The following is a 22,559-nucleotide window of genomic DNA, read 5'->3' as shown; positions in this document are numbered from 1 at the left end:
TGATAAGCATACTCCTGTTTTCCTGATGACAGTTTCTCCTGCATTGGCCAGGAGGATTTGTTAGGAGCAAGAAGCCAGGGAATCAGAGAAGTGCCTTAATTTGATGCAAAAAATTTAAAACCACATATTAAAGTGGCTAACTTGGAGATGGAAAATTTCCAGTGGTATGCTGGTAAACTGTCTCTCTATTAGAAAAAAAAATCTGTAATTTGTAGCACTTGTCACTTGAAACTGTGAAATAGTGTCCCATAATTGATTTTAAGTTATCAATATGACATCACTGAAAATAGAGTTGGGAAGAGATGTGCACAATTGGCTCTTGAGAACCAGTACCAATCAGCTCCAGAGTACCACTGAAAATCCTATCCATAGACTGAATCTTTGGTAGTTCCACTACCGTTGAGGGTTATTTCCTTTGGAAATTATAATAGGAATATGGGTGAGAACTCTGTGCATTGTAACCCCAAGTGTCATCTGTAAGAACTACATGAAAATTTTCTTATAGACCTTAATGTTGACTTTATTTCACCTAAATTATTACATTTGTGGCTCAAACAGTAAAGAATCTTCCTGCAGTGTGGGAGACATGGTTTTGATCCCTGGGTCGGGAAGATCCCCTGGAGAAAGGAATGGGTACCCACTCCAGTATTCTTTCTTGGAGAATTCCATGGATTAATAGAAGAGCCTGGCAAGCTATAGTCCGTGGGGTTACAAAGAGTCAGACACGACTGAGCAACTAACATGTCCCTTATCAATAAAGAGAATGAAGCGACTAATCTTGTTTCTTTTCTTCCTTGACTGCCAGGAAACTCAAACCATAATGATGATTCATTCAAATCAATGATATAATAAATTATTATTTAATATTTGTATTTCTCACCTTCATCTATGCCTCCTATTCTGTGTTTTCTCTTCCTAATGATCTTTTGATATATGTTTGTTATTGTTTTCACTCTGTGTACCATCTCATACCTTCCCGGACAGAGTATAAATAAACACATTTCTTGAATTTTCCCTTAGATTTCTTCTTTTAACCTCTTAGTGTATATTCTCTGTTTTGTTACAATGTATTCATTTTTAAAGCAAAGTTGTATTAATATTTTCTTTCTTTTTTGTTCAGGGTAAATATGTGGTCTGTTTTGATCCCCTTGATGGATCATCCAACATCGACTGCCTTGTGTCCATTGGAACCATCTTTGGCATCTACAAAAAGGTAAAATGTAATGGATCAAGCAGCTGGTTTGGGATCAAAAGTACAGTTAAGGTTGAATATCCAGTCCTGCTTCACTGTTGATGCCACAGCCAGACTGTACATCATGAAACCCCACGAGGCTTGAAGTAGGGGGGTAGCCTATTCCTTCTTCAGTGGATCTTTCTGACCCAGGAATCGAACCAAGGTCTCCTGCATTGCAGGCAGATTCTTTACCAGCTGAGTAACCAGGGAAGCCCCAAAGTGAAAGCGTTAGTCACTCAGTTGTGTCCACCTCTTTGTGACCCCATGGACTATAGCCTGCCAGACTCCTCTGTCCATGGAATTCTCCGGGCAAGAATACTGGAGTAAGTAGCCTTTCCCTTCTCCAGGGGATCTTCCCAACCCAGGGATCAAACACAGGTCTCCCACATCACAGACAAATTCTCTACCACCTGAGCCACCAGAAAAAAAAAATAAAAACCCTTATTTCTCAAGTTATGACTTTTCCAGCATTAACTGCATAGTGAAAATCTATTAAGTTGTTAAAAGAAAATGTAGTAAGAGGTAGATGGGAAGAGATGGTGCATAGCTGTAGCACTGATAACCATGTGAATTGAGAATTGTGAGAGTGTGATAACAGTAGGGATTATATCAAAACTGTCCTTTAAATTTTCTAAATCAAGTCTGCAAACTATGGTTTCCCCCGGCCAAATCCAGCACATTGCCTGATTGCTATGGCCTGTGAACAAAAAATAACTCTTTGGCATTTTTGAATGGCTAAAAAGAAAATTAAAAGAATAATATTTCATGACCCGTGACATTTATATGAAACTTAATTTTCAGTCTCCATAAATAAAGTTTTAATGGCATATGGTCAGCTTGCTTGTTTACATGTTGCCTTTGGCTGATTTTGCACTACACAGGCAGGGTTAAGTGGTTGTGATAAGGTTGTGACAGTAAAGCCTAGAATATTTACTCTCTGTTGGTTTACAGGAGGAGTTTGCTGACCCTAAACTCCTTTGTTATAAATTACAGAAAGCATACTGGTACAGCATGGGGATCCAGATTTCTGCCCTGTGTCTCTTCTTCCCGCATGACCTGTGCAGGAACTCTACCTCTAAAGCCTCTCTTTAAGTCTGTGTGTGGAGGGCTGGGGGGTGGAAGAGAGTTCAAATATACAGACAAGTGAAAAATAGATAAATACCTGTGGGTCCATCATAAAACACGATGAAATCTAAAATGTGTCATCTTGCCTTCAGCCCTCTTGTTTATTTTAGAAATAAAACTCTACAGATGTCTTTGAGGCTGAGCCCTTTCCTTCATCTTAATGGACGAGGCAGCTAATTCAGCTGACCTCCGAGGTTCCTCCAACTCCCCCATTCTGGGATATAGAGGCCATAACTTAAGAACTGAGACTGCAATTTGTGCATTACTTTTCAAAGTGACTTGTCTAGTATTGCACATAATCTCCTTTCAAACATGGAAAGTAGGACCACCATGGGACAGTTTTCTTTCGTTACTGAAATAAATTTTGCATTTGTCTTGGCTGGGAGACAGTTTAAGTAATTGAAGGTTCTAATACTCATACCAGAAAGACAAAGGCGGGAATTAATCTATCTTTCAAGTCATACCATGAAATATTCCCTTCTTGGTATAGATATGCAGGCATGTAATTTTACCTGCAAGGTAGCAGATCCAAATATTATAGTATACAAGAGAGCTTTGTAGCAAAATTCTTCATATAGAGGTAGATTTTTGGTTAATGACTCAACCAAAGCTAAAGCAGCATTAACATTTGCCAGCCCCAGTTTCTGCCTCAAGCCCCCTCTCCCAATAAAGACTCTTTTAAGGGAAAAAAAAAAAATTGGGAAACTGACACTATCAACTGAAAAAAAATAAGAACAGCTTGCGGCAGCAGCTTGAATTACAAATGCTGGAAGAACTCAACAATGCATCTCCACACTCTTCTCAATAAACCTGAAGTGACTCTCTTAAAGACTGAGAGAGGTGACGAGTGTCACATTGCCTTTAAGTCCTTTCAGTTTTCAAAAGCCTTATTGATTGTTTGAAGCCATTTGAGAGCTTACAGGGCATAAATACTGAAATGTCTGATGTTTTAAAGGAGGCCTCTCCTGCTTTCTGCGGAGCTGGTTCTGGGCTGGAATTCAGGTTCCTGGTGCACCCACTCAGAGGCATAACATCAGTTGGTAACTGGAATCTGGCAACAGTGAGCTGGTCTTGCCCACAAGATGCCTGGAAACAGGCTCCAAAGGGATCTCTTAGGGCCCGTGGTCCAGTGTTTCTATGAAGTTCCTGCCATGGCACCTCCAGAAGTGTCACCCTGCCTCTGGCTAGAAATATTCAGAAGGGGTAGAATTTTCCTGAGGTGTTGAATGAGTGTTTGTCCAAATATTGAATCAAAATCTGTCTCCTTGTTGCTCATAATGGCCTTTTTGTATCATTAGAAAATAAGATTCTTTTACATGCTTGGAAATGGCTTTTTTGCCCTCCTCTCTCTTTCTTTTGAAGCTTGCAAAGTCGCTTCAGTCATGTTCAACTCTTTGCGACCCTATGGACTGTAGCCCATCAGGGTCCTCTGCCCATGGAATTCTCCAGGCAAGAATACTGGAGTGGGTTGCCATTTCCTTCTCCAGGGGATCTTTCTGACCCAGGGATCAAACCCAAGTCTCTTTCTTTTAAGTCTCCTGTATTGGCAGGAGGGTTCTTTACCACTAGCACCACGTGGAAAGCCCTTTCTTTTAAATCTTAAGTTAAATATCTTTCATGTGAGATGATTTTTCGACCTCTCTCTAGTGTGCTTATCCTCTATTGGATACATTCTAATTTTTAATACCCGTTAAACATATCCTGGCCCAGAAGTAAAAGCAGAGTTTCAGAGGTGTTCTAGCAGCTTCAGAATCCAATTCACTTCCCTTAACTGGACACACAGAGTCTTAATAGCCATATGGAATATGGCTTCCTGACATTGACACTTACTAGGTTTGTGAGACCTTGGGCAATATAACCTCTTGTTTCGTTATCCATAAGGACAAGATATTGAAAATTAAGCATAACAGCAATGAAAATAGTGCCTGGCACATAAAAAGTGCTCAGTAAATAGTAGCCATTAATATTACTTGCTTTTTCTATTAATATTCAACACACAATTTCACAACTCAAACCAACTTAAGGAGAGAAAGGAAGGAGGGAAGGGAATGGAAAATGACTGGTGTATGTAACTAGAAAGTCCACTGGGTAGTACAGCCGTTTTCGAGGACTCAGACACTCACATAACAGGACACTTTCTATCTCTATAGCTCCCTCCTTTCTGGTAGAAGAATGGCTCCCAGTAGGTCTGGGCTTACATTCAATCCTTTCAGTGACTCAAACAGAAGATGCAAAACTTAGACTTCCCTGATGGTCCGGTGGTTAAGAATTCACCTGCCAGTACAGGGGACATGGGTTCTGTCCCTGGTCCTGGAAGATTCCACATGAACAGGGCAACTAAGCCCATGTGCCACAACTACTAAGCCTGGGCTCTAGAGCCTGGATGCCCTAGAGGCCACTGCACTGAACCTACATGCGGCAACTGCTGAAGCCCGTGGACCTAGAGCCTGTGCTCCTCAACGAGAGAAGCACTGCAATGAGAAGCCCATGCACCACAAGGGAAGAGTAGCCTCCGCTTGTTGCAACTAGAGAAAGCCCGCATGCAGCAATGAAGTCCCATCACAGCCAAAAGTTAATAGACAAGTAAAAGAAGATGGAAACCTCTTGTCCAACAATTTCAACAGGGATTTCACCTCATCAGCCCTGCTTGGCTTGACTTAAGTCATGAGTGCATCTCTCAACCAGTCACTGTGGCCTAAGGCATGCAGTGATCTGACTGGTCAAGTCAGGGTCATGTGTCCACCATTGGAGCTAAGAGTGAGGGGGACGGTATCTTAAGGAAGATTAAAGTTCAGTTGTCAGCAGAAGAGTGAAGCATACTGGCCAGGCAAAATCAGCTGATGTTCACTCCAGATTATATACCCCTTGAGATCAGGGACCTCATTTTATATATATTTTTGTGCACACTAGGTTGGTACAGTAGTGAGTAATATTGGCTGAGTTACTGGAGATGCTGCCAAATGTCCTGTGAGAACTTTTAGGGACGGTTGGGTTGTCCCTCTGTGGGAAGACTGTCTATTGACATGACAGCCCCATGCCAATTCTGCCTGACCTTCTCCTCCACCACCTCAAGTCTCCAGAATCCATGGTGTCTTTCATGCTCTATATGGAGTAGCATGGGTTAAAACAAATCAATACCTGCTGCAGGTGGTGGCCTGTGATAAGTAGAAAAAGGTAGGGTCCAGAGGCTTTATAATTTTTGCCAAGCTTTATGCACATTGGTCTGTGAGCATCTACATGAGACTGTAATAGGTTCTTTTTGAACAAAGGTTTGGAGGAGGCTGGGCATTAGAAAGGGGTTTGGGCTAGAAAAAAATTCCTCCAACTCCATGACTAGATGGAATTACTTTGTATTTCTTTTGAGCATATGGATCATAGAAAATGTTGAGTTCAGTTCACTTCAGTTGCTCAGTCATGTCCGACTCTTTGCAACCCCATGAATCGCAGCACACCAGGCCTTCCTGTCCATCACCAACTCCCGGAGTTTACTCAGACTCATGTCCATCGAGTTGGTGATGCCATCCAGCCATCTCATCCTCTGCTGTCCCCTTCTCCTCCTGCCCCTAATCCCTCCCAGCATCAGGGTCTTTTCAAATGAGTCAACTCTTCACATGAGGTGGCCAAAGTATTGGAGCTTCAGCTTTAGTATCAGTCCTTTCAATGAACACTCAGGACTGATTTCCTTTAGGATGGACTGGTTGGATCTCCTTGCAGTCCAAGGGACTCTCAAGAGTCTTCTCCAACACCACAGTTCAAAAGCATCAATTCTTCACAGCTCAGCTTTCTTTATAGTCCAACTCTCACATCCATATATGACCACTGGAAAAACCATAGCCTTGACTAGATGGACCTTTGTTGGCAAAGTAATGTCTCTGCTTTGTAATATGCTATCTAGGTTGGTCATAACTTTCCTTCCAAGGAGTAAGTGTCTTTTAATTTCGTGGCTGCAATCACCATCTTCAGTGATTTTGGAGCCCCCAATAATAAAGTCTGACATTGTTTCCACTGTTTCCCCATCTATTTCCCATGAAGTGATGGGACCAGATGCCATGATCTTCATCTTCTGAATGTTGAGCTTTAATCCAACTTTTTCACTCCCCTCTTTCACTTTCATCAAGAGGCTTTTGAGTTCCTCTTCACTTTCTGCCATAAGGGTGGTGTCATCTGCATATCTTAGGTTATTGATATTTCTCCCCACAATCTTGATTCCAGCTTGTGCTTCTTCCAGCCCAGCGTTTCTCATGATGTACTCTGCATAGAAGTTAAATAAGCAGGGTGACAATATACAGCCTTGATGTACTCCTTTTCCTGTTTGGAACCAGTCTGTTGTTCCATGTCCAGTTCTAACTGTTGCTTCCTGACCTGCATATAGGTTTTTCAAGAGGCAGGTCAGGTGGTCTGGTATGCCCATCTCTTGAAGAATTTTCCACAGTTTATTGTGATCCACACAGTCAAAGGCTTTGGCATAGTCAATAAAGCAGAAATAGATGTTTTTCTGGAACTCTCTTGCTTTTTCCATAACCCAGTGGATGTTGGCAATTTGATCTCTGGTTCCTCTGCCTTTTCTAAAACCAGCTTGAACATCTGGAAGTTCACGGTTCATGTACTTCTGAAGCCTGGCTTGGAGAATTTTGAGCATTACTTTACTAGCGTGTGAGATGAGTGCAATTGTGCGGTAGTTTGAGCATTCTTTGGCATTTCCTTTCTTTGGGATTGGAATGAAAACTGACCTTTTCCAGTCCTGTGACCACTGCTGAGTTTTCCAAATTTGCTGGCATATTGAGTGCAGCACTTTCACAGCACCATTTTTCAGGATTTGAAATAGCTCAACTGGAATTCCATCACCTCCACTATACCAAGGCAACATTTCATGCAAAGATGGGCTTGATAAAGGACAGAAATTGTATGGACCTAAAAAACACAGAAGATATTAAGAAGAGGTGGTAAGAATACACAGAAGAACTGTACAAAAAAGATCTTCATGACCCAGATAATCACGATGGTGTGATCACTCACCCAGAGCCAGACATCCTGGAATGTGAAGTCAAGTGGGCCTTAGAAAGCATCACTAGATAACGTTACCATTTCTTATTCCACGCAAGGAAGTTGAAGGGTTGAGATTATTTGCTGACAGTATTTCAGGGAAAAGTGGTTCATTCTTTAAAAAAAAATTTTTTTTTTTTAATTTTTGACTCCGCTGGGTCTTCATTGTTGCAAGAGGGCTTTCTCTAGTTGCATCAAGTAGAGGCTACTCTCCAGTTGTGGTGCTCTTGCTTCTCATTGCAGTGACTTTTTTTGTTGTTGCACATGGGCTTAGTTGCTCTGAGGCATATGGACTCTTCCCGAACCAGGAATTGAACCCGTAGCCCCTCCATTGGCAGATAGATTCTTAACCAAGAACAAGTTTGTTCTTTCTTGTGCCACAGGCAGACATGGATGATTCTGGATGAGGTGACTCTCTGAGGGACTTTTCTTGGTAGAGAACTGACTACTCCAAGCCTCCAGGGGCTTCCATCTGTTTACATACTGACTTTGTTCTATTTTGTGCTATACTTGCAGTGTTAAGTAGTTATTATAGAGGAGATGTTTAGAGCCTGCCTGTTTTCTTCCCTTTATATCACTGGTTTCAAGGCTGTGCACTTAAAATTTGGAGTTTGAGAAAACAACTCAAATATTTGGTACTGTGTTTAGCTGCAAAGTACTACCCTGGGAATACAAACCAAACTAAAGCAAATAACTTGGCCCAACCCAACCAGCCAAGAAACCAACCAACCGTCTAGATGAAAACTATTAAATACAAAGCTTGGAGATACGAGAAAAAAAAGGAAAGAAGTGATTTTTTGTGACTCTTCCTTTTACATGAGTAGTTCTTAAGCTTCAGTGCGAGAGTCATCTATGGTGCATGGTAAAATGCGGATTCCCAGGGCCCACCTTAGAAAATCTGATTAGTAAGTTTAGGTCGCAGGCCCAGAATTGCATTTTAAATAAACATCTCAAGTGATTCTGAGGTACATGGATTCTGGGTCATACATTCAAAAGTTATAGGGAAAATTACCAGGAATGTGTTTGCTGAGGTGACCTCCATCTCCAGTATCATGATATGAATTCCCTTATTTATTCTCAGGCCCTAGAATCTGTGGTTGGGAAAGAATAAATGAAATTTGCAGAAACTGCTCATTTTCATTTCTGTTTAAATTCAAGTAGAGAATTTTCAAGCAGAAAGATTTGTTTGCGGCTGTTTTGAGGACCATAGAAGCCAGTTGTTAAGAAGATAATTATTAGTGACCATTGCTTAGGAGCCATGCCCTTAAGTTCTTCCTTTCCTTAGTATTAGGGAACAAATTGAGGCACTGACCCAGTGGGCTGTGTTTTTAATGAAAAACAAAGGAGATTAGAGTAGATGTTATGTTCTAAGTTTAAGTATTGTTTTGTTAAATTTTTGTAGTTGTATTGGTACTGGTTTGTGATATAAAATGTATTTTTTACTGTGGGTAATGGTTAAAAACATGGAGAGCATTGTCCTGCATGGTAATGACCCTGGAGAGATAGTGTCTGTATTTCTGAGAATTTCTTTGTGTGACTACGGAGCATGTTGCTCACTGGAGTATGTGCCACAACTGGCAGGAACTCAGGAAATTGATTTCCTCGCCAGACTGGTAGCCGTGCAGCCCAGTTTTAATTTGTTTAAATAAAGATAGAGTAGGCAAGGGAAAGACATTGATGCCTGTAATAAGATTAAATTAGTGGGCGCTGGCATGGAGGCATGCTCTTTTTTTGAGAGTGATAATGGAGAAATGAAGGAATATCAAATTAGTAAGATTGAAGGAGAACTCAGATTGGAAAGATGGATCCAGATGCAGGAAATTTGGGTTTTGGTGGGAAGGTCGCTGTGGTAATACAATCAGGATATGACTGGTGTGTGGAGGAAGCCCTCCTCCCTGCCCCCGCCCCCCTCCCCATCCAAGAAGATGCCCTATTTCATTAGGAGAGCACCTTGATAATGCATCTTGCTAAGGGAGGAACTGCAAAAAGAACCACAATACAGCAAAACAAAGATGTTTTGTTTTCTTTCTTGTCCTAGATTTCGAAAGATGACCCTTCTGAGAAGGACGCTCTGCAGCCAGGCCGGAACCTGGTGGCTGCTGGCTATGCGCTCTATGGCAGTGCCACTATGTTGGTCCTGGCCATGGCGAATGGAGTCAACTGCTTCATGCTGGACCCGGTGAGAGATCCCGGAGTGGGGGGCAAAGTCAGGTGCTTGGCTGGTGGCTGTGAGTGTCTGTTGTGTGTGTGGCGGTGGGAGTCAGTTCCTAAAGGTGGAAGATGAGACCCACGGAGGGACCGAGACAATGGGGTGGGGAAGCAGGTAGAGAGATGGATGGACCATATGTGTACATTGTAAGAAGATTACTGAGGTGACAAATGGTGTCTGTCCAGAGCACAAGAGGGAGTTTTTGTTTCACAATGAATTCTTTAGGGCAGACATTACTGAGCTGACTCAGATGCCTGCTGGGCTGGGCAGGCCACACGAATGAGTGGAGTGTGCTGGGGCAAGATGGCAGGCACTGTGAAGGGCAGTGGGGGGCGGCAGGGAACTGGGGAGGTCCAGTGGTTGTTACTCCTTGGGAATAGTGGCTCTCTTCTACGGCTTCCAGTGTTTCAAGAAACACTGGATTTTTAGAAAATGTTAGGTTTCTGGATGTGTAAAACACTGTGCTAGCCAACTAAAGCACATTTATAGACCAGATGGGGCCCATAGATGGTCTGTTTGCCACCCACTCTCTCCATTACCAGTTTATTTTCCTGAGGTGAATGGGTGTCCCAGCTGAAGCAGTAGATCGCCTCATTTCTTCAAAATTAGCTCCCAGATTCATTTGATGTGCATTGCAACATCAAATGAAATGCAAGCTTCAGTGCATGCAAACCTTCAGTGAACCCTTGTGGTTTTGAAAGACTTTGACGAGCTCGAGGAAGTGGAAATAAGGAAATGAAGATAATTTCTTAGTCCACCTTATAGAGGAAACTCCCTCATGAAGAGGAGCTCAAGGCACCATGAAAAATATTCATTTGCTAATGAATGTTAATTTTAATTTGAGGATAATTTCTTCCATATGTCTATTAATTGGAGTTGTTTATTTACTCTGTTGGATGACAGTTTTAACACAGCAGATAAACCAGGCAAAGAACTCTCTTTAAATACTTTGCCCGATTAAACCCACCTTTGATATGGACTCCATAGAATCATCTTCAGTAGGTATGCCCTTGGTCCAGTGTCCCAAGGGAAAAAGAATTGAGTTTTTAAATACCTTTCAGTTTTAGAAATGTCCTCAGATAACATTTAATGAAGCACTTTATTTATTTGGTGCATTTTGCTGACAAACTGAACACTAGGTACCATTACCTACTGGGGTCCTGTGAGGAGCAGGCTGCTGGTGGTGGGGCCTCAGGGTTTGTGGGTGGCAGGTCGTAGAAATTGGAACTCAGGCTGCCTTTGTCCCTGCACTGTTGCACAACTGGACTTTGGCTCCTTGGCATACTGGTACTTAACAAATAAACAAGGGTAAGGAAATGCACTAGTTCAAGCCTCCAAAGGCCATTATTTCAGGGAAAACAGTGGCAGACCCAGAGCAAAGTTCACACTGACCCCAGGGATTGATTTCCCGAATCACTGATGTCTGTGAATTTATCCTCTTGCTGGGTGTTTACCTCTTCTCCAGACATTCTTCTGGTGACTTCTCTATTACCTTTGAACTGATGGAAACATTAAATCTCTTCTTTTTTCAAGATTGCAGATGTTATGTCCGGGAGTAAGTTTCTGTGTCTTTCGTAGTCTCTTGCTGTCCTCACGCCTAATGGGCACTCAGTGTTTGGAAGAACCATGCAGGCTGGCTGCCCTCCTTCTTGCTGGCTGCCCTCCCCATTGCTGACAAAGCCTCTGCTCCCCATGCCTGTGGAGTAGGGGTTGGGGTGGGGGTGGCGAGCTTCTGATCAGGATACAGCTTTCATTTCATTTTGGCTGACAGTTTCTGCTCAAAAGACTGCAACAGCTTTATGTGCTTCTCTAGCAAGCTTTAAAGTACGAAAGGCTGTTCAGTCTCTTTTCTTCATGTACAAGAGACTCACCCCCTCCATGGGTAGGATGCTTTGGCCAGGTACCAGAGTGAGGTGTCTGTGAAGCATGGCTTCATGAGCACTTGTGCAATGGCTTCATTTTCTAGACTTTCACCAAAAAAATCATAAAGGAAAAAAAAAAGAATCACTCACAATGGTACCTTTCAGTGACCGCTGTTAATTCTCATCTGTTTTCTCTCCCTACACTCCTCTCTCCCTCCCTCCCTTCCTCGCTAGTTCCAATGTGCTCCATATTGGCAGGAACCAAGCTTTGCTATGGGAATAAGTGGCTGGGGAGAGATGTGTCCATGGGAGGGCCTCCCTTCTTAACTCGCCTGTCTCTGGAGCAACTTCCTTCTCAGATGGGTAGAGCCTCAATCACTCTCTTATCAGGGACATGGAGAAGCCCCAAACAGTCCAGAGCTCCAGTAGTGATGTGACACTGTTTTCCCAAGTTTAAATCTCCAAAATGGCAACCCACTCCAGTATTCTTGCTTGGAGAATCCTACGGACAGAGGAGCCTGGCAGGCTACAGTCCATAGAGTCTCAAAGAGCCAGACGTGATGGAAGCGACTTAACATTAACATTGAAGAATCTAAGTCCTGAAGGCATCAGCTTAGTGCTGGGACTTTGCGGAAGCTTGAGTCCTGAGAAACAGTCTTCAGATCAGTGAGCAAAGGCATGGGAAGTTATACATGCGGTAAACTCGGGGTACTCGGGGAAAATGACATCAAGACAGAAACAAAAACAGGAAAGCTAAGATAAGAGCAACCATGAACACCTTTTCCTGATATCCTAGCTCCAGTCTCATCTTTTTTTTTTTTTTCCCAAAGGCACACCTGTCTCAGGCCAAGGATTTCCCTTGCTGGTAATCATTTCACAACATACACAAATATGGAAGCATTATGTTGTATACCTGAGACTAACATAATGTTATGTCAATTACACCTCAATTGAAAACACAAAATCCAAGCTCTTTGTACTGAAGCATATACTGAAGCACAGGTGTGACCTCAGGCCTCGAGCCCCCCCTTATCCCCAACCCGATCTGTGACCCTCTCCTGTAGGCCTGGAGGAGACGTCCTCACCTTTCCACTTTCCTTTCTGTTTCACAGGCCATTGGAGAGTTCATTTTGGTGGACAGGGATGTGAAGATCAAAAAAAAAGGGAGCATCTACAGCCTCAATGAGGGCTATGCGAAGGACTTTGATCCTGCCCTCACCGAGTATGTCCAGAGGAAGAAGTTCCCCCCAGTAAGTGAGGGCTGGGGGTGGTGGCGGTGGGGATGGCCCCTGAGCTTGCAGAAATGTGTTGACTCATGATTTACCCTGGAGAGGAAAGGTGGGGGGTGGGGTGGAAGTAAGTGGATTCCACTGTGCACTGACCCCTATGGTTAAGTTCCCACTCAGATACTGGGGACTGGAAACCCTGTCCTGGGACATCACCCCTTTGTCACTTTCTCTTGACCGAAGAAAATCAGGACGATCATGTCAGCCAGGTGAAAGACATCATGGCAATAAAACATGTTCACTTCTGGGGTCTGTGATCTCAGTTGGTACAAACGTGATTCTTGTACCCCAGGCCCCAGTCCCATGGCACTGGATGGATTTCTGTGTCGTCTCTAGATTTAGCATCCATTGTGGTAGCTCTCTAAAGAGGTTACAAGTCACTGAAAATGAAGAGAAGAAATGGCTGGTCCTATGTGGGAAAATCCAATTTTGTCCTATTCTAGCTTGACACCACTAGAGGCTGCTGTGTTCTAAGGACAAAGCCCACATGCTATTAGTATGGCACTTGGGGCCCTCGGAGCCGACTCCCAGGCTCTCTCTCCAGTTTTATCATCTCTCCTTCCACCTCTCCCTAGAAATGCCCTCTGCCCCAGCGGCACCAGGCTCCTCCCCAGGCCCAAGGCAGACAGCTTCTCCTTTGCCTGAGCAGTTCCTGCTCCTATGAGATGCAAACCTCACCCTTGTCCCTGCTTCTCAGCTCCACAGAATCCTTCTTCCTGCCAGATCTTGCTAAATGCCTGCCCCACCCCAGAGCCCGAATCTGCCCCATTCTCCTCGGGGCCTCCTTGGGTAAGCTGAGCTACTATGAGATGTGAGAGGCTGTCTCCATTATTCCCATTTTCTGCTTCTTGGGAACAGATTTTCATCACTAAATACACATCTCAAAAAAGGTGCTCTGTTTGATTGCTGAATCGAATAAGCATAGAGGACAGAAAGAAATCTCTCTTTTCTATAACCCTAATTATTGCTGGTCTTCATGTTATAGGACAACTCAGCCCCCTATGGCGCCAGGTACGTGGGCTCCATGGTAGCCGATGTACACCGCACCCTAGTCTATGGAGGGATCTTTATGTATCCAGCTAACAAGAAGAGCCCCAGTGGAAAGGTAAATAAATCCCCTATGAGTGGTGGAGCAGCAGTAGATTTCATTTGCAGCCCAGGGGGTTTGACTGAGGAAGAAAGAAGGGTCACGGAAGCTGTTATGGTCTGCAGTAGGAAGCAAAGGATGTCTATGGCATATTCTTTTCTAGATTAAAGGCTGTCCTGGTTAATGTCAGGTGATATCAGGTAAAAATGATCTCTCGAGAGCCCTTCTGTTGCTAAAGATAAGTAAAGATGTTATGGTCAGAGGGGACTGAAAGTGCTTAGTGCTTCCAGTGGGTACGTGGTTTGGCTTGGACAAAATGAATTCCATTCATAAAGTGAAATGAAACAGTCCAACCTCATTACCAAGGCAGCAAATCACATATGTATCCCACACAGAGGTTTTCTTTGATTGCTTTTTCAAAAGGCAGAAAATTGAAATAACTTAATGCTGCTTGGAAAATGATACCTTTCTATAGAAGGAAAGAATCTCTGGGGACACCTAGAGCTTTCAGGTGAGCTGTTACTGATGCATTGGTCTCATGGCCACAGGCTTCCTGGAAGCCACGGGATGGGCTGTGCTTGCTCATGCTAGTGAAATGGTGTCTCACTTTTCTCCTACACAGAGGGTCAGTGTGTTTGCTTCTCTAGTAGTGTCCTTTTGACCACCCCCCCTTTTTTTAATATGAGAGAAGGAACAACGATCCCCGTAAGATAGTTATAAATTGATGTATTTCAGATATGATCAGATCTCTGTTTATGGCATGTGGCATCCAGTTCACTAAGGATGTTCTTACTTACTTAAAACACCACTCTTGACATAGCCCCCTCTGACATCCCAACCTATGTGATTAGCCTGCTTTATAGCACTTTTCTCTAATGCCTCAAAAAATTGTTCCTTAATGTAAATATTGAGGTTCCTCCCCCCCTTTTTATTTTCAGCTTTGCAGATCTGACCCTGACACCTGTATGGAAATAGAGTCAGGAAACACCTGCGAAAAGCTGTCTACTCAGTAGGCAGACTGCATGAAAATGCATACAATAAAAAAGTTAATATTTAAAAGTAAATGCCAAGATGTATAGCATACTAAATCCCAACCCTCGAGCCTTAGGAGAATTGTAAAAGGAATGTGTACAGAGTTGCAAACAATATTATACTGTTTGGAGGAGCCTGTCTGCTTTCCAGATGTCTGCAGCCAGACACTGCCATGGACTTTAAATGCTTTTAGAATAGGCAAAGGTCCATCCAAAACACACACAGAATCACTCATTAGGTCCATTCTCCGGGCTATAAAGAGAAGGGAACCATCGGTTCTGCCAAAATGTCATTCAGTCCTGAATCCAGGTGGTCTGCCTCACATGCATCAGGCAGTCTGTTGCTGGCTCTTGATGGATGGCTTAACTTAACCAAATGATTAAATTAACCATTCAGTCTTAGACACAACCTCATGGGGGAGCTTTTACAACCTCATGGAAGGTAAAGGAAAGTATCAGTTACCTTGGATCGGCTCTGCACTACTTTGCTATGGAACAAATCTCTTTTCTGTGTAATATGTTCTGGTGTGAGCATGCTGTGCTTGTTTTCCAGCTGAGACTACTGTATGAATGTAACCCCATGGCCTATGTCATAGAGAAGGCAGGAGGAATGGCTACCACCGGGAAGGAAACTGTGCTGGACATTGTTCCCACTGACATCCATCAGAAGTCGCCCATCATCTTGGGGTCTCCTGAAGATGTGACTGAGTTCCTGGAGATATACAAGAAGCACGCTGCCAAATGAAGAGTGGGCCCAGCCCACACCAAATGGAATTGCCTTTTATCTGGACCTTTTATCTCACATAGTGTTACCACATTCCGACTGTTCACCATACATTCCTAGTCATAGAAATAAAAAGTATGGCTGTTTTCACCATCAAATGCTCTGTAATGCACTACCTAACCAAAATGCTAAATCAATAATGCTACAGGGTCAAGATATATTCTGAGTGGATAGAGAAGAAATGAACATATTTGTCCTTTTTCTTAAAAAAAAAAGTCTTCATTGTTTTGTGCCAAATAATAGTAATAATAATAGCTAATGCCTATAACATTAGATAACTCATTTAATCTTCACAATGACTTTATGAACTAGGTACTATGAATAACCCATTTCACAGATTATGAGATAGAGGACTGAGTAAAGTGAAGTGAAAGTTGCTCAGTCATGTCTGACTTTTTGTGACCCCATGGACTATACAGTCCGTGGAAATCTCCAGGTCAGAATACTGGAGTGGGTAGCCTTTCCCGTCTCCAGGGGATTGTCTCAATCCAGGGATTGACCCAGGTCTCCTATATTGCAGGTGGATTCTTTACCAGCTGAGCCACAAGGGAAGACTAAGAAAACTGGAGTGGGTAGCCTATCCCTTCTCCAGCAGATCTTCCCGACCCAGGAATCAAACTGCTGTCTCCTGCATTGCAGGTGGATTCTTTACCAACTGAGCTATCAGGGAAGCCCAGAGGACCGATAGATGAAGTCATCTGCCCAAGGTCTCTAGCCAACAAGCAACTGAGCTGGGTTACGAACCCAAGCAATCTAGACATTGAACTCGGAGTTACCACATCAGTTCTCCTATGTGTTCTTTTCTGGGTGTGCAGAACAAACCCGAGTAAGGTTGTTTAAGCCCTCCTTGGAACTGGAGAATTGAAAAGTTAGTGGTGGTACCTAATGAGATCTAGGACCTCTTGGCCTCCTGAATCTGGGTGTAACCATCCAAGTCACAAATGAAGGTTTATGTTTTGACTCAGTGGTAAGTTTTCTATAAAAATGTAACACTTCATTGAATTAACATATGTAATAATTCCTAAGGTTTAATTCTGTAAATGAAAGGATTCATCATAAAAAGATTTAAAGAAACACAATTTGTTGCAAACAAATGTTTGTATGTTTCTGCTAGGCTTTCCATAAAAATACTTCCTCCCTTAGCAGACCTTGGTTCTTTTTGGACTAGAATTCCAAGATTATAGCACATTATACCACATGTTAAGAAATATCTGGACTTTCTTAAGCTCCACATTGATTAAGATTTTGCCAATGGAATGTAGGTGGAAATAATGCATATTAATTCTAGTTTGAAAACCCAATGAATAATTCTTCATCCACTCTTTTACATTCCATGCATTAAACGTCATGTGTTTCAATGACAGTATGACAACGACAGGACAAAAGTCTGAGTGCCTGAGCCACTGTTTTGTCAGAAGTGTCTTTTCAAATGAGTCAGTTCTTCGCATCAGGTGGCCAAAGTATTGGAGTTTCAGCTTCAGCATCTGTTCTTCCAATGGATATTCAGGACTGATTTCCTTTAGGATTGACTGGTTGGATCTCCTTGCAGTCCAAGGGACTCTCAAGAGTCTTCTCCAACACCACAGTTCAAAAGCATCAATTCATCTGTGCTCAGTTTTCTTTATAGTCCAACTCTCACATCCATACATGACTACTGGAAAAACCAAAGTTTTGACTAGATGGACCTTTGTTGGCAAAATAACGTTTCTGTTTTTTAATATGCTGTCTAGGTTGGTTATAACTTTTCTTCCAAGGAGCAAGCGTCTTTTAATTTCATGGCTGCGGTTGCCATCTGCAGTGATTTTGGAGCCCAAGAAAATAAAGTCTGCCACTGTTTCCATATCTATTTGCCATGAGTAATGGGACTGGATGCCATCATCTTAGTTTTTTGAATGTTGAGTTTTAAGCCAGCTTTTTCACCCTCCTCTCATTTTCATCAAAGGCTCTTTCGTTCTTCTTCACTTTCTGCCATAAGGATGGTGTCATCTGCATACCAGAGGTTATTGATATTTCTCCCTGCAATCTTGATTCCAGCTGGTGCTTCATCCATTCCAGCATTTCGCATGATGTACTACTCATAGAAGTTAAATAAGCAAGATGACAATATACAGTTTTGATGTACCCCTTTCCCAATTTGGAACAAGCCTGTTGTTCCATGTCCAGTTCTAACTATTGCTTCTTGACCTACATACAGATTTCTCAGGAGGCATGTAAAGTTTACTGGTGAATTCTACCAAAAATTTAAGGAAAAAATAATACCAAGTCTTTGCAATCTCTTTTCAGAGAATAGAAGATGAGGAAATGCTTCCTAACTCATTCAATGAGGACAGCATTCCTCTAGTACTAAAATCAGGCAAAGACATTACAAGAAAAGATAACTATATAACCATACCTCCTGTAAACAAAGATGCAAAAATTCTTTTTATATTTGCAGCATTCTCATTTTTAATTTTTAAAAATTTATTTATTTTAATTGGGAGCTAATTACTTTACAATACTGTAGTGGTTTTTGCCATACATTGACATGAATCAGCCATGGGTGTACATGTGTTCCCCATCCTGAACTCCCCTCCCACCTCCCTCCCCATTTCATTCTTCTGGGTCATCCCAGTGCACCAGCATTGAGCACCCTGTCTCATGCATCAAACCTGGACTGGCGATCTGTTTCATATGTAATAAACATGTTTCAATGCTATTCTCTCAAATCATCCCACCCTCGCCTTCTCCCACAGAGTCCAAAAGACTCTTCTATACATCTGTGTCTCTTTTGCTGTCTTGCATATAGGGTTATCATTACCATCTTTCTAAATTTCATATATATGAGTTAGTATACTGTATTGGTGTTTTTCTTTCTGGCTTACTTCACTCTGTATAATAAGCTCCAGTTTCATCCACCTATTTAGAACTGATTCAAATGTATTCTTTTTAATGGCTGAGTAATATTCCATTGTGTATATGTACCACAGCTTTCTTATCCATCTGTCTGTTGATGGACATCTAGGTTGCTTCCATGTCCTGGCTATTATAAACAGTGCTGCAATGAACATTGGGGTACACGTGTCTCTTTCAATTCTGGTTTCCTCAGTGTGTATGCCCAGCAGTGGGATTGCTGGATCATAAGGCAGTTCTATTTCCAGTTTTTTAAGGAATCTCCACACTGTTCTCCATAGTGGCTGTACTAGTTTGCATTCCCACAAACAGTGTAAGAGGGTTCCCTTTTCTCCACACCCTCTCCAGCATTTATTGTTTGTAGACTTTTGGATAGCAGCCATTCTGACCGGTGTGAGATGTATCTCATTGTGGTTCTGATTTGCATTTCTCTGATAATGAGTGATGTTGAGCATCCTTTCATGTGTTTGTTAGTCATCTGTATGTCTTCTCTGGAGAAATGTCTGTTTAGTTCTTTGGCCCATTTTTTGATTGGGTCGTTTACTTTTCTGGAATTGAGCTGCAGGAGTTGCTTGTATATTTTTGAGATTAATTCTTTGTCCGTTGCTTCGTTTGCCATTATTTTCTCCCATTCTGAAGGCTGTCTCTTCACCTTGCTTATAGTTTCCTTTGTTGTGTTTAATTTTAATTAGGTCCCATTTGTTTATTTTTGGTTTTATTTTCAATATTCTGTGAGGTGGGTCATAGAGGATCCTGCTGTGGTTTATGTCGGAGAGTGTTTTGCCTATGTTTTCCTCTAGGAGTTTAATAGTTCCTGGTCTTACGTTTATATCTTTAATCCATTTTGAGTTTATTTTTGTGTATGGTGTTAGAAAGTGTTCTAGTTTCATCCTTTTATAAGTGGTTGAATAGTTTTCCCAGCACCACTTGTTAAAGAGATTGTCTTTTCTCTATTGTATAATCTTGCCTCCTTTGTCAAAGATAAGGTGTCCTCCATAGGTGCATGGATATATCTCTGGGCTTTCTATTTTGTTCCATTGAGCTATATTTCTGTCTTTATCCCAGTACCATACTGTCTTGATGACTGTAGCTTTGTAGTATAGCCTGAAATCAGGCAGGTTGATTCCTCCAGTACCGTTCTTCTTTCTCAAGATTGCTTTGGCTACTCTAGGTTTTTTGTATTTCCATACAAATTATGAAATTATTTATTCTTGTTTTGTGAAAAATACCATTGGTAGCTTGATAGGGATTGCATTGAATCTATAGATTGCTTTGGGTAATATACTCATTTTCACTATATTGATTCTTCCGATCCATGAACACAGTATATTTCTCCATCTATTTGTGTCCTCTTTGATTTCTTTCACCAGTGTTTTATGGTTTTCTATATATAGGTCTTTTGTTTCTTTAGGTAGATATATTCCTAAGTATTTTATTTTTTTCATTGCAATGGTGAATGGAATTGTTTCCTTTATTTCTCTTTGTTTTCTCATTGTTAGTGTATAGGAATGCAAGGCATTTCTCTGTGTTAATTCTATATCCTGCAACTTTACTATATTCATTGATTAGCTTTAGTAATTTTCTGGTGGAGTCTTTAGGGTTTTCTATGTAGAGGATCACATCATCTGCAAACCGTGAGTATTTTACTTCTTCTTTTCCAATTTGGATTCATTTTATTTCTTTTTCTGCTCTGATTGCTGTGGCCAAAACTTCCAAAACTATGTTTAATAGTAGTGGTGAAAGTGGGCACCCTTGTCTTGTTCCTGACTTTAGGGAAATGCTTTCAATTTTTCACCATTGAGGATAATGTTTACTGTGGGTTTGTCATATATAGCTTTTATTATGTTGAGGAATGTTCCTTCTATTCCTGCTTTCTGGAGGGTTTTTTTTTTTTATCATAAATGGATGTTGAATTTTGTCAAAGGCTTTCTCTGCATCTATTGAGATAATCATATGGTTTTTATCTTTCAATTTGTTAATGTGGTGTATTACTTTGACTGATTTGCAGATATTGAAGAATCCTTGCATCCCTGGGATAAAGCCGACTTGGTCATGATGTATGATCTTTTTAATATGTTGTTGGATTCTGTTTGCTAGAATTTTGTTAAGGATTTTTGCATCTATGTTCATCAGTGATATTGGCCTGTAGTTTTCTTTTTTTGTGGCATCTTTGTCAGGTTTTGGTATTAGGGTGATGGTGGCCTTGTAGAATGAGTTTGGAAGTTTACCTTCCTCTGCAATTTTCTGGAAGAGTTTGAGTAGGATAGGTGTTAGCTCTTCTCTAAATTTTTGGTAGAATTCAGCTGTGAAAGCAGTCTGGTCCTGGGCTTTTGTTTGCTGGAAAATTTCTGATTACAGTTTCAATTTCTGTGCTTGTGATGGTCTGTTAAGATTTTTTATTTCTTCCTGGTTCAGTTTTGGAAAGTTATACTTTTCTAAGAATTTTTCCATTTCTTCCAAATTGTCCATTTTATTGGCATACAACTGCTGATAGTAGTCTCTTATGATCCTTTGTATTTCTGCATTGGCTGTTGTGATTTCTCCATTTTCATTTCTAATTTTGTTGATTTGAGTTTTCTCCCTTTGTTTCTTTATGAGTCTGGCTAATGGTTTGCCAATTTTATTTATCTTCTTAAAGAACCAGCTTTTAGAATTGTTGACTTTTGCTGTGATCTATTTTGTTTCTTTTGCATTTATTTCTGCCCTAATTTTTAAGATTTTTTTCCTTCTACTAAGGAAGGAAAAAAAGATTTCTTTTCCTTCTACTAAATGAAGAACCTTGGGTTCCTCATTTCTTCCTTTTCTAGTTTCTTCAGGTGTAGAGTTAGGTTATTTATTTGACCTTTTTCTTGTTGTTGAAGTAAGCCTGTATTGCTATGAACCTTCCCTTTAGCACTGCTTTTACAGTGTCCCATAGGTTTTGGGTTGTTGTGTTTTCATTTTCATTTGTTTCTATGCATATTTTGATTTCTTTTTTGGTTTTTCTGTGATTTGTTTGTTATTCAGAAGCCTGTTGTTTACCCTCCATATGTTGGAATTTTTAATAGTTTTTTTCCTGTAATTAACATCTAATCTTACTGCATTGTGGTCAGAAAAGATGGTTGGAATGATTTCAATTTTTTTTGAATTTACCAAGGCTAGATTTATGGCCCAGGATGTGATCTATCCTGGAGAAGGTTCTGTGTGCACTTGAGAAAAAAGTGAAATTCATTGTTTTGGGGTGAAATGTCCTATAGATATCAATTAGGTCTAACTGGTCTATTGTATCACTTAAAGTTTGTGTTTCCTTGTTAATTTTCTGTTTAGTTGATCTATCCATAGGTGTGAGTGGGGTATTAAAGTCTCCCACTATTATTGTGTTATTGTTAACTTCCCCTTTCATATTTGTTATCATTTGCCTTACATGTTGCGGTGCTCCTATGTTGGGTGCATATATATTTACAATTGTTACATCTTCTTGGATTGATCCTTTGATCATTATGTAGTGTTCATCTTTGTCTCTTTTCACAGACTTTGTTTTAAAGTCTATTTTATCTGATATGAGTATTGCTACTCCTGCTTTCTTTTGGTCTCCATTTGTGTGAAATATCTTTTTCCAGCCCTTCACTTTCACTATGTGTCCCTTGTTTTGAGGTGGGTCTCTTGTAGACAACATATATAGGGGTCTTGTTTTTGTATCCATTCAGCCAGTCTTTGTCTTTTGGTTGGGGCATTCAACCCATTTACATTTAAGGTAATTATTGATAAGTATGATCCTGTTGCCATTTACTTTATTGTTTTGGGTTCGAGTTTATATACCCTTTTTGTGTTTCCTGTCTAGAGAAGATCGTTTAGCATTTGTTGGAGAGCTGGTTTGGTGGTGCTGAATTCTCTCAGCTTTTGCTTGTCTGTAAAGCTTTTGATTTCTCCTTCATATTTGAATGAGATCCTTGCTGGGTACAATAATCTGGGCTGTAGGTTATTTTCTTTCATCACTTTAAGTATGTCCTGCCATTCCCTCCCGGCCTGA

The 22,559-nt window shown here is 41.2% G+C and overlaps 1 protein-coding gene across 1 annotated transcript in view; it reads left to right on the top strand.

The window, feature by feature from the left end:
• The window catches only part of FBP1 (fructose-bisphosphatase 1), a 30,915-nt gene extending 15,156 nt beyond the window's left edge, over positions 1-15,759 (top strand). Inside the window, exons 3-7 of the mRNA XM_086416941.1 lie at positions 1,121-1,213; positions 9,441-9,581; positions 12,586-12,723; positions 13,745-13,864; positions 15,431-15,759. Coding sequence (XP_086273067.1) covers positions 1,121-1,213; positions 9,441-9,581; positions 12,586-12,723; positions 13,745-13,864; positions 15,431-15,622 — 684 coding nt within the window. The 3' untranslated portion in view covers positions 15,623-15,759. The remainder of the gene's footprint in view (positions 1-1,120; positions 1,214-9,440; positions 9,582-12,585; positions 12,724-13,744; positions 13,865-15,430) is intronic.
• Positions 15,760-22,559: the final 6,800 nt, after the last annotated feature.

Source organism: Bos grunniens, chromosome 8 (genome assembly GCF_055505025.1).
Source record: "Bos grunniens cultivar Pamir isolate PY7600 chromosome 8, Bosgru_T2T1.0, whole genome shotgun sequence".
NCBI lineage: Eukaryota > Metazoa > Chordata > Mammalia > Artiodactyla > Bovidae > Bos > Bos grunniens.
This window is presented reverse-complemented; position numbering and strand designations above follow the sequence as displayed.